This window comes from Eschscholzia californica, unplaced genomic scaffold (genome assembly GCF_041429995.1).
Source record: "Eschscholzia californica isolate CP2 unplaced genomic scaffold, dmEscCali1.0.p SCAF_5, whole genome shotgun sequence".
Lineage (NCBI taxonomy): Eukaryota > Viridiplantae > Streptophyta > Magnoliopsida > Ranunculales > Papaveraceae > Eschscholzia > Eschscholzia californica.
Genome location: NW_028238472.1, coordinates 13903211 through 13914746, shown reverse-complemented (window position 1 = coordinate 13914746; position 11536 = coordinate 13903211). Strand labels below are relative to the sequence as shown.

Below are 11536 nucleotides of genomic sequence, written 5' to 3'. Positions count from 1 at the left end.
ACAAACACCATGTGCGTGAAAAAACCAACTTGCTTGCGCACACTTCGAAGCCATCTACAAGGGCCTAGGTTCTGTGAGGACTGAGGAGAGGTGATCGATTTTTGTATGAGACTCCCGTCAAGGAATGGTTGGTGAGGTTTACGGAACGGCTTGCAACACTATGGCGCGTCGATCGTCGTGGTCACTGCATGGGTAGCCCAAGGAAGACCAAGAAAAATGAAACTAGAACACAAAAAGAATGAAAAAAAAAAAGCAATTTTGTTGAGAGTGGGATTTGAACCCACGCCCTTTCGGACCAGAACCTTAATCTGGCGCCTTAGACCAACTCGGCCATCTCAACTCAATTGCTAACTAAACCCTAACTCAATTATAATAATCGAAGAACCAGTCGTTAAAGTTTGTAAAACACTGAAGTTCACAACTTTCTCTTCCATCTCCAAAAACCCTTTCTTCTTTTCATAATAATGGCTGTGGAAATGGAGATTACAGACAATTTGCAAATCCACAGATTCCCACAATCAAAATATATTGATGCCATTAGATGGATACCTCCTCTTTCAGCATTTGATAGATATCTCTCTCTAGCACTTCACGACCCTGATTCTAATTCTTCTTCAATTGAAATCCACTCTCTTAATCTCTCAAACAAACCTAATCTTCAACTCCAATCTTCATGGACTTCTTCCTCTAGAATTTCTTCTCTAAGGGTATCTCAAAATCCTGCTAAAACCCTAATTTCTGCATCAACATTTGATGGGTCTCTTCATTTCTTATTTGCTAACCCAGTTAAAGTCTCTCTTGAATCTCAACTTTCAATTTCTGAAAAGGGTTTTCATATTGGACCCATTTCAGGAATTGATTTGTTGTCTAATGGGTCTGAATGTGTTACTGTTGGGGAAGATGGGAGAGTTAATTTGGTTAATGTTGGAGATTCTAGGTTAAACTATAGAAGAGTTTATGATAGTCAAGGACTTGTTTCTTATACAGCAGCTAAATGGGCTTCACCTTCTGAGTTTGTTACTGGAGGATTAGGGTTTAGTCTTCAATGGTGGGATCAGAGAAAACCAGGTGGAGTAGTTTCTCAGTTCAAGAGTAATTGGTAATATAAACATTTCTTTCTCACTCTTCATTCCAATTACTGAACTTTTGATCTTTGTTCATTTGATGACAATTGGTATATATAGGGTTTAGGGTTTAATGATCAGTAAACAATTCCATCTTTTACAAACTTGGGAAAATTTTCACAAGCTCTTTCAGTAAATGTACTTGCTATATATAATGTATGTGTGGTTTGGTACTTCCAAAAGATAATTAATTCCTTCATATTTTGTTTAATTTCGATTTCTATTTCGAAGTTTCTGACAGTTGGAATGTTTCAGGGATCATGGAAATACGTCTGGAATTGTACACTCTATCGATATCCATCCTTCACGAAAGCATGTTTGTGTGGTAATATGGCTTCTCCATCTCTCTGATTAACTTGCAATAGTTTCAATAACTAGTGGGTACAAACTTCAATTAGGATATAGATGTGTTAATGTGGAAATTACAGATATCTTCATTACATTGGATCTCTTATAGGACTAGAACCTCCACTTTGACGGAACTCTTAGGGAAAATACTGGTTGAGGTTCCCTTCTATTATCATGTATACTGGTGCACTTCTAGTATTTCTAGCCGTATATGGGTTTCAAACTGAACTGTTATCTTGTTATACATTCATACAATATAGGGTTCTATTGTGATTACGTAACTGTGTTCATAAACTTAGTTTGGCCCAGGACTCGTTCCAGGCTTTAGATTCTCTCCTGAGTTAATCGGTGGAAAACTCTGGCGTATTTTAGTTCTTTTTTGTATATTGTATCAGCGGGTTATTTCGAAGAGAGAGAAATAGAAAAAGAAAGGAAGAGGATAAGAGAAAGAAAGATTCGATTTTTCTCTTCTTCATGAGCTGGTTTTCAAGTTTGGATATGCTCTAGCGAGAAGTTTCAACTCGTAGGAGTTGGGGCTTAGTTTAGTTCCAAATTCGGCTCAGGGTAGTCCAAGCCAGACCATACTTGCAATTAACTTGCGAACATAACTAATCTGCTTCTAACTTAGTAGCTTGTATCGGCACAGGCTAGGGTAGATGCACGATATAAGTACGATATATTAGATATTTTACTCTTCCAGGGGGGATGCACAATATATCAGTGGATTAATTGTGATATTAAGTAAAAAAGTTCCTACCAAGATGACATTTATCTATCTTATTTCAGGCTGGAGGCTCGTCAGGGACTATATTTGCCTGGGACCTGCGATGGCAACAACAACCGATAATTCTGTCCGGGATTGGACTACAGGATGGAACAGTCAATCCACCCGCTGAGAGTGAGATTTGGGAAGTCCAATATGACTGTTTCATGCAGTCTCCAAACACTAACCACTCTTCATCTTCACGGGTTCTTCCTGTTATGATATGTTCAGAAGATGGGGTTCTTGCGTCTGTTGAACAAGGTATCGGGTTTTAATCTGCATTTTCTATAGTGTTCTGGTCTTAAAAAAGAAGTCCTTAATATTTCTTGGCCAATGCGTATAATTCATAACTATCTCGATTGAAGCATCTATAATATGAAGGATAAAAATCTTAAAATAGTGCCAAATTGTCAATGGCCAGAAATCAACAGGTTACCTTTTTTTATTGCAAACAAGCTGATTAGGTTACTTCGTTTAACCTTCGTTAACTTAACTTTCATATCTCCCATTCTTACATGCATATGTTAGTCATTAGTGTAAATACTAGTTTTTAGGATATATAATATGTGTGTGTGAAAAATATATGTGATAGCCCTGTTAAGCAATTAAGTAAAGCCTCTTGACGTTATCGACCTGAAGTTCTCTCACATAATTACCGAATCTTAATTGTTTAGTTGGGTGATTATCGAGAAGGTTCTTACAACACGTTTAATGTAAAATGTTTGAATTTGCAGGTGAAGAACCTATTCATGTTTTAGCAGAACCGTGTGCAATCAACAACTTTGACATTGATCTACAAAATCCATCTGTAAGTTTGAATTCTAAATTTGCATAACCTTGGTTTACCCTCTCACTCTCTCAAATGGTAGTTAAGCTCGATAATATTTTGCAATGCTATAACAGGATGTAGTTTGTAGCTTGGAATGGGAATCGGTAGCATTTATATCAAGGTCGTGAGCCTCAAAATTAGAAATTGGAGCACAGATATTGAAGTCTTGCCAAAACCTATCTTCATTGTTCCCTCTTTAGTCTCAGAGCAGCAGCAGATTATTACAAGAGGAGCAAGAAAGCATTATAGGTTTACGGTCGTTGGCAGAGTTTTCATAATCAAAGAAACAGTTCAAAGTATATCTATTTGAGGTGTTGAGTTTACCTTTTTGTAGTTGATTGAAGTATGGCAGTTAACCAGTAGAAATATTGTGAAAATTTGAAGTTTAATTTGAAAAGAAGTTGTTGAACTATCTTATCTTTTCTATTGCTGGATCGAAGTGCCAAGATGAAATTCCAACTTCGCCAGAAAACATGGAAACACAAGAAAGTGAAAGAAGAGATAAGAGAGAAGAGTAATTTAGGAAGAAACCACTTTAACTGTTGGCGGGAAAGAAATGTAATTTCAAAGGATTACAATTTGGGATTGCTATTCCTGATAATTACATTTTGTCAAGTAGAATTACTGGTCACAAAAATTGGGTGTCTACATTTAAATAGAGATATTTCAAGAGGGACGTCTAGTGTGTCGTTCTTTGGATATTTCATTTGTCGGACAAATCATTTTTAATATATAATCCAATAGAAATGAAGTCGTTATATACTTTCAAAATAACTAGGTGTTTACAAAAATGGGTCCGTGGGTATATGGCCCAAAATAATGTTCAAAAAGGGTTTAGGGTCAAATCTTCCCCAAAAATAGATTTTTAGTCCTTTTGCTCTTGGGACTAAAAACCCTTAATATATATTACATAATTTCTTCCATGTCCTAATCGTTTTCCACGGGATTTTAATCTGTGGGGCCGCACAAAAATTTCAAACGGTTTAATCTACCTTCAATTTTCTCTCTCTTCTTTACAGATTTAATATGGAGATTTATTAGCCAAAAATATGGAGATTTATTAGAAAAAAAAAGATAGAAACAAATCATAATTTCTCTCTCCTCTAAACAGATTTGGAAATCAAATTTTCTCTTTCCTATTATCTGAATCAATCTAGGATCAATTTAACGTGATTTGGGGGTTAATATACAAAACATATATATCACTTTCTCTCACTTAACTTTCAGTTTTGGAAATAGTATATTATTCTGGGAACATTAAAGCAGCATTTGTTTTCGTTTTTACTCATACATAAATTCAAATCGAATACAAATTATGAAACAAATATGTAAATTATGTATTATTTATGACGAATAAACCATCATTAGTCAAGTATACAACGTAATTTATCAAATGTATTTGGATCTTGTTCAGTAAATTACACATAATTTCTATTACACAACACATAATTTCTTTTACATTACACATCGTTTACATTCTGTTACCAAAAAATCGTTTACACTATATTGTCGAAGAGCATATGTAGTCTTGAGCAGGACAAACAACATTTACACTATATTGTCGAAGAGCATATCCAAATGATTTTGCACCACCAGGAAACAAATGACCAACTTCAGTAGCAAATTCCATAAGTAACAACAAAACTGCAAAAAGGAAACATATACATTTGTTAACAAAACAAACAATTTACTAGAAACGACATGTATAATGGAATAAATTATGCATACTGTTTGTTAAACTTCATAATGTGTTAGGAGACAAACATAACGTTAGTTCGAATCACAAGGTCACTGTTATGTGAAAAAATATGTATAATGTGCAATAAATTACATATAATTTTTGGAACATTTATTGTACTATAAACGGCAACTGTTTTGTGAAAAAAATACGCGTAATGTTGAATAAATCATATTTAATTTATGCAGATTTATAAGATGTTTTTGATATTATTTATAAAGTATGTATAATTTGTAACAAAATACATATATTTTACATTCTGTTATGAAAACATCGTACAAAAGACGTCTGCGTTATGTATGTGTTATGTTCAGTAAACATCATGTAATGTCGTGTAAATTATATATCGTTTACATTCTGTTACAACCAAATCGTACTAGATCTACTCTGGATAAAAAATGATATGTAATTTATTGTAAACGATCCGTAATTTATGTTAAATTACATATCGTTTGCATTCAGTTATAACAAATCTTACGAGATCTTCTCTGCATCAAAAGTTGTACGGAAACCTTGATGAAGATTTGAAGAAATGATCTAAAAATCTGTAACCTAAAACTACTAAAAAGTAACAAAATACATAGATACAAACACTTCTTAATCGCATTATCTTCAGTAAAGACGGATTTAACATTAACATAATAAAATCGGCTATGAATCTTAGAGAGAGAAAATACTGAATAATGATGAAGATTTGATTAGATGATACAGAGAGAAATTCGATACTGAATTTGTAAGAATCAGTCATGAAGGATTGTCTCATCAAAATATATATCATTCAATAAATTTTTAGAGAGAGAAAGACAAGAATTTCATATTCATTTGAAACAGAATCATTTAAGAAGATGATTGTTAACCTGTTTAACAATATTAAGAAGCTGTTTCTGAATATCTCTAATGAATATTAAACACAAATTTCTTTGCTTTAATGGAAGATTTTCAGTAGATTAAGGTGTAGAGAGATAATCAATTATCATAAAATAAAACAAAATCACAAAAACTAATAACTTGATTAATATTTTACCTGATTAACAATGGTGATTTGATTTCAGCAAATCAAAAGAATACGAATCAAGGTGTCGATTTAATGGAGGATTTACTTTCAAATCAGATGAAGAGAGAGAGAGAGAGAGAGAGAGTGCAGAGACAATAAGGTTTCGGTTAGAAAACTTACTGATTATGAGAAGATCACGGTTTCTTAATATAAAAACGTGATTGGAGAGAGAAACAGGGAGATAAAAATGGAAAATATATTTGGTGATTTTGATCTTATAACTGTTTTTATATTTAAGAAAGGTTAGTATAAGTATTAATATTTAATAGTTATTCTCGGGATTTGTGTTTTCTCTCTAGATTGAACCAAATGGACCAGATATCTATTTGTAATATTATTTTGGTTTTTATACCCTTTATGGGATTAGAGAGGACTAAAAGTCCTATCAGGGCCTATTTTTTGGACCATACACCCAAAAATTCTACAAAAATAATCATTTCGGGAAAATAAACAAATTTAATACATTGGACGAGTGAATATCATTGGACGAATGAATATCATTTTTGTTATAGGATGATGCTGAACAGCTTTTTCGGTTGCTAGTTATACTGTCCGTTTTGACACTTTTGGACCTTATGAGGAACACTACACTCGCGAATCGTGCTGATAACGTGTTACAGAATGATATGAACCTGTCTTCTGAGCTACCGGTGACACTGCTCGCTTTGACACTTCTGGACCTCACATGGAGCACCACACCCCGCGAAACGTGCTGATAACGTGTCATAGGATATTGTTTCCTTTGACACTGTCTCATTAGAAAAGGATGCGTAACCTCTTAAGAGAAACACCAAACGCTCTTTACAACATTCTTTATTTTTTCATTGAATCACACAATTAGTTTCGGCTCTCAAGGAAGTTGTATTTTCTTGTCAAAGAAGGAAGTTGTATTTTGACCAGAAGAAGGAGAAGAAAAACAGAACCGAGAGAGTGTCGAAGCAGACAGAAAAAGATGGAGAAGGGAAAGGGCGTTGTGACTCGAAGATGGGCGATTGACTTCACTGAAAACTCAACTCACTCTTCCTCTCGTGACATCCCAGATCCTCTTGGTTACTCTCGACTTTCCCCAGATCAGGTTTCTCTCTAATCTTTTCTTTGAATTTCCGAATCAAACCAGAGATCTGCACGTCAAAGGTTAATTCTTCGTTTGATTGTTTTAGTCAATTTTTTTGTATGTAGGATGAATCGGCTGTCAGTCGCCAGAAAAACGCCGAAGCAAATTGGAAATCTCAGGTACTATAAAGTTTTTTATTTGGTTTAAGATTTAAGAATTAGGGTTTCATACTTATCGTGTGCTGAATAGCTGAAAGGGTTTCGAAGATAAAAATTTTATGAGCTTGTGAATGATTCTGGTGATCAAGGTTTATAATACTTGATGATATATGATCTAGTAGATACTGAATTTTTGGTTAATTGAATAACCCAAAACCATCCAACTCAAACATTTCTTCAAAAATTTCAAAATACTATTTGGATAGTAATACTACAAAAATGAGACCAAAGGTGTTAAGTGTGTGGTCATCCAACTCAAAACCAATTGGCAATGAGTGGAGAGAACCTATACATTATATTCTTGGTTGCTAGTTACCCCTTCTCCCATGTGGGACTATTCTCACACACCCCCTCACGTAAGGCCTGGTTAGCCTAACACGACTTTTTTTTGTTTCGAGTAACGTGGGCCGTGGGGCACGTGTGATTTTTAAGCCTATCACGTGTCGGCCTAGCTCTGATACCATGTTAAGTTTGTGGTCATCCAACTCAAAACCAATTTTTCTGAGAATCATCCGGTATTTGTGATTAATCATGACCCGATTATCACATAATCGTGAATTTTTCATCACAAATACTTGATGAAATGGTTTATTAGGAGGACGTTTTAAGATTGTGCTTAAAAAAAGTATCCTTTGTGTTATGTGAGAAGTTTTATGTCTATTTCTAATTAGCTTAATCAGTTTGTTTGCCTTCACTTTGGGTTTTGTTCTTTTAAGTTTCACAAGCTAATATCAATTTCTTCTTTTTCATCAATAGAAAGCTTGGGAAGTGGCCCAAGCTCCTTTCAAGAATTTGCTTATGATGGGCTTCATGATGTGGATGGCTGGAAGTACTGTTCATTTATTTAGTATTGGTATCACATTTTCAGCACTTTGGCAGCCTCTTAGTGCTCTTCAAGGTGTCGGGAAGGGTATGGATTAGGCTATTGCTACTTTAGTTTCTGTTATCCTTGTTGTTATATTCTGAGTTCCACGTTTCTTCGTGACTATTATGCTATTTGTCTTCTAAGAGCTCGGTTGGCTGTTTTTCTAGTTTTAAACAATCGACTTTCTTGTAAGGGAGATGAAGGGTTTATACCTTTTCTGAATCTAGACTCTTAAGCAGCTATAGATGCTCATAGGTTCAAATCTGAAAGGAAAAAGATTAGTATCCTATGTTTTGGAGAACTTATGTTGTATTTCCAATCCAAATGCTGTCTTTTTGTTAGTTACCACAAAACATCTTATAGTCATGTAAAGAACAAGAAATAGTTTAAGCTCTATTGTTGTCTTTACATCTTTTCCTTTATTTCCATGTGGTGTGGTGTATTTGGAGCTTCTTTGTGTCATCTGGTATACAATGTGGGAAATGATTAAGCCTCAAAAAATAGGTTGAGATTCTTGAGAAGTAAGACTACATGTGGTGGTCCAGAAGTCTAGAAACAAAGAAACCTGAAAACATAAGAAGGTAGTGTGTGAAAGTAACGAGCGAACTTCAAGCTTCAAGGGACTTATACTTTATTCGAGTAGAGGAAAAGATTGGTCTAGGCGTTTCTCTCAAAGAAACTTCACGTAGAACTGCGAGTAATCCATACTTTGTATCTTTTGCAGCTTGTCATCAATATTTTTTATTCTCAGCTGATTGTTTTTAAGCTCCTATAATTGTTATAGCCTTGTACAGTTAATGTTTTTCTCTAAATTCATTTCTTGTGTAGAAAATTTCAGTTTTCGGTCTTACCCTTAAGAAACTTACTGTTCTATTGCAGTTTTTGAACCTTACAAGGACTCCAAAGTGGATATCTTGGCGCCTAAACTACTCTTCATTGCACTGAATTTGGCTGGCCTGTTACTTGGTGTCTGGAAGGTATACAGATTTTAACATGTTATTTGTTGTATTACTCTTTGTTTTTCATGTCATCATATGCTTCTTAGTGCTCTTCTAGATCCTTATATGAAAAAACGACACCTTGACAGCTCAACACATTGGGCTTGCTCCCGACTCATGCGTCAGATTGGGTTTCATCATTACCCCCTGCACAGGTACAATTTCTTATACTGAACTGCATGATTGTAGCATATTTGTTTGTAGTGCTTTTGTTTCTTCTTCTGGTTATAATTCATATAGTTCTGGTACAATTGCCTTTTAACTATTATTGACGTCAAGAAGTCTATGCAAACTTGAACGACACCTATAGAAATTTTAAATCTCACTCAGTGGCAGAGCCATTGGTGTGCTGACCCGAGCTGCAGCCCAGGTATTCCCACCAATATTCTTAAAATTTGTATACCTTCTTCAAACAAAGAAGGCCCGAGGTCAGCTCCTTTGGTAGGACGCTACGGACTACTTATATCAAACATAAGGTCAGGGGTTTGATCCCCAACTCCATCCTTTACTTTTTCTCTGGAATGATATACTTTCAATAAAGCCCCTTTTCAATCTATTCAAAGAAGTCTAGTTACAGATAAATGTAAAAAAGCCTTAATGTTTGTTTTAACCTTTACCATCCTTACAAATAATGAAAAAAAGTTTCGTCGACTTCAGTCAGCACGTCTTTGTGTACTGCCTCTGATCTAACTGTATGTAAGTTACTAAGTTAGCACTGTTGGGTATCTGATGAAAATTGGTCAAAGCACACCAATCCATTTTTTTTTCTTTTTCTCTACTTTGTTTACTCGTAGGTTTCTAGGGATTTAGTTCACTAGAATTTCTTAGAGAGTTCTTGTGTATATCTTTTTGAAATTCATTAGTGGAGTATTTATATTGGTTTGAATATTTCTTCTCTGTCATCACATGTAAATTATAATCCTTCCTTCTAGCTTCTGCCAACCCATTTACATGATCTTTCTGGGTTGAGTCGCAATGCATACAAATTATTATTTTTTGTCTGTTTGAGAATATATCTATTGAATCGCAAGTCTTAAGAAAACAAATTCATACTTTCTTGTGATTGTCTGATTGAAAAATAGGTCTTGCCGTTAAAATCTGCATAAAGAACATGTTTTTTTTTCGGCGTCGTGTCTTATGTGTCATCACATGTAAATTATAATCCTTCCTTCTAGCTTCTGCCAACCCATTTACATGATCTTTCTGGGTTGAGTCGCAATGCATACAATTTTTTTTTATTTTTTTTTTTTTCTGTTCGAGAATATATCTATTGAATCACAAGTCTTACGAAAACAAATTCATACTTTCTCGTGATTGTCTAATTAAAAAATAGCTCTGCCGTTAAGATCTGCATAAGGAACATGTGTTTTTTTGTTTTGTGTCTTATGTCGTTGATGCTAAAGATGAGGAACAAACATACAGAAAATTAAGTTATAAGTTTTGTGATCTACTGGTCAAGAAATTAGGTTGCTCAGTTGTGCATTTCATTCTCTCTGTACATAACAAAGAAATTGAATTTAGTTTTCTCAAGGGGTTTTCTCGTTTTTTTCTTTTTTTCTTGTAGGAGGTTGAGTACTCTGGTGGCGGAATTCCTTCATTCCGTTAAGGAAGATGTTGAAGTCAATTGATTAGTGTTAATAGGAGTTCAACTGAAGTAATATTACTTGTAGAGAACGAAAGCCATGGATGGTTGGGGAGGTTCTTGTTTGTACATGTATCTTCAGATCTGCTAATGCTTCTTGTTTGATTGTCTTGAGTTCTTTAGAAGAAGAGGAAACTAAAGTTTGGTTGCCTTTCTTTTCTAGGCGATCAATTTGTTAGGTTTGCTTCTTTTGACATGGTTGGATTATATATATATTAATGAAACTAATATGTACGGTTTCCACTCTAGTTTTTTTTTCTTTTGACATGGTTGGATTATATATATTAATGAAACTAATATGTACGATTTCCACTCTAGTTGCTATCATCATATTATTGCGATCAAGATAACAATATATCTTTTTTTTTTGTTGAAAGGGATAATTATATCAAGGCAATATCATATTATATCTTTTTTTTGTTGAAAGGAATTATTATATCAACGAAGTAAAATACAGTTACAACAGAGGCAACCTAGGTGGAAAAATCTCTTTTGCCACTACATGATATGATGCAACATTTTTTCAAATCTTCCCACTACATGATATGATGCAACATTCTTTCAACAACAAAAAAAATAATCTTATTTTCTCCTTTTCTAGAAAGGTTCTCTTTTTTCGTTACCGGTAAAGGTTTAACTCTCTCTCCTCCATCTCATCACCTTTCTCTGCCACGTCATCTCTTTTGCCACCTCATCATCTTCTGCGATAAAGTCGTCGGCTGGTCAAAATTTTCGACGACCTTAATACTTAATTTTTTTTCTCACTTCACCTCACCTTTCTCTTCCCCGACGAAGGTTGCCGGTCGAGAAATTTTTCTGTCAATGACCTTCAAACATAAATATCCTCTCTCTAAACACTTTGGCGAAGGGATTTACCTTTGCGGGAGGTCTGGTTCAGATCTG

General features: G+C 34.5%; 2 protein-coding genes and 1 non-coding gene across 3 annotated transcripts; 2 read left to right on the top strand and 1 right to left on the bottom strand.

Moving 5' to 3' along the window:
- Positions 1–259: 259 nt before the first annotated feature.
- Positions 260–340, bottom strand: TRNAL-AAG (transfer RNA leucine (anticodon AAG)). Its single transcript has one exon. It is a non-coding gene; the product is annotated as a tRNA-Leu (tRNA).
- LOC147537255 (Transducin/WD40 repeat-like superfamily protein) lies at positions 338–3479 on the top strand. The gene is made up of 5 exons (XM_086643617.1): positions 338–1099; positions 1380–1449; positions 2259–2496; positions 2970–3043; positions 3139–3479. The coding sequence occupies exons 1-5, from the start codon at positions 465–467 to the stop codon at positions 3190–3192; spliced, it is 1071 nt and encodes a 356-aa protein (XP_086499743.1). The 5' UTR covers positions 338–464; the 3' UTR covers positions 3193–3479.
- Positions 3480–6600: 3121 nt separating this feature from the next.
- LOC147537254 (uncharacterized) lies at positions 6601–10881 on the top strand. Its single transcript, XM_086639172.1, has 6 exons — positions 6601–6931; positions 7036–7089; positions 7885–8038; positions 8873–8970; positions 9081–9146; positions 10556–10881. Exons 1-6 carry the CDS (start codon positions 6809–6811, stop codon positions 10595–10597), a joined length of 537 nt encoding a protein of 178 aa, XP_086495298.1. The 5' UTR covers positions 6601–6808; the 3' UTR covers positions 10598–10881.
- Positions 10882–11536: the final 655 nt, after the last annotated feature.

Bases quoted from the DNA above. Each gene is read 5' to 3' on its own strand.
- LOC147537255 (XM_086643617.1), top strand. From the start codon at position 465: ATGGCTGTGGAAATGGAGATTACAGACAATTTGCAAATCCACAGATTC. The intron at 1,450-2,258 runs GTAATATGGCTT...ATCTTATTTCAG, and splicing joins CACGAAAGCATGTTTGTGTG to GCTGGAGGCTCGTCAGGGAC. The intron at 2,497-2,969 runs GTATCGGGTTTT...TTGAATTTGCAG, and splicing joins TCTTGCGTCTGTTGAACAAG to GTGAAGAACCTATTCATGTT.
- LOC147537254 (XM_086639172.1), top strand. From the start codon at position 6,809: ATGGAGAAGGGAAAGGGCGTTGTGACTCGAAGATGGGCGATTGACTTC. The intron at 6,932-7,035 runs GTTTCTCTCTAA...TTTTGTATGTAG, and splicing joins CTCGACTTTCCCCAGATCAG to GATGAATCGGCTGTCAGTCG. The intron at 9,147-10,555 runs GTACAATTTCTT...TTTTTCTTGTAG, and splicing joins CATCATTACCCCCTGCACAG to GAGGTTGAGTACTCTGGTGG.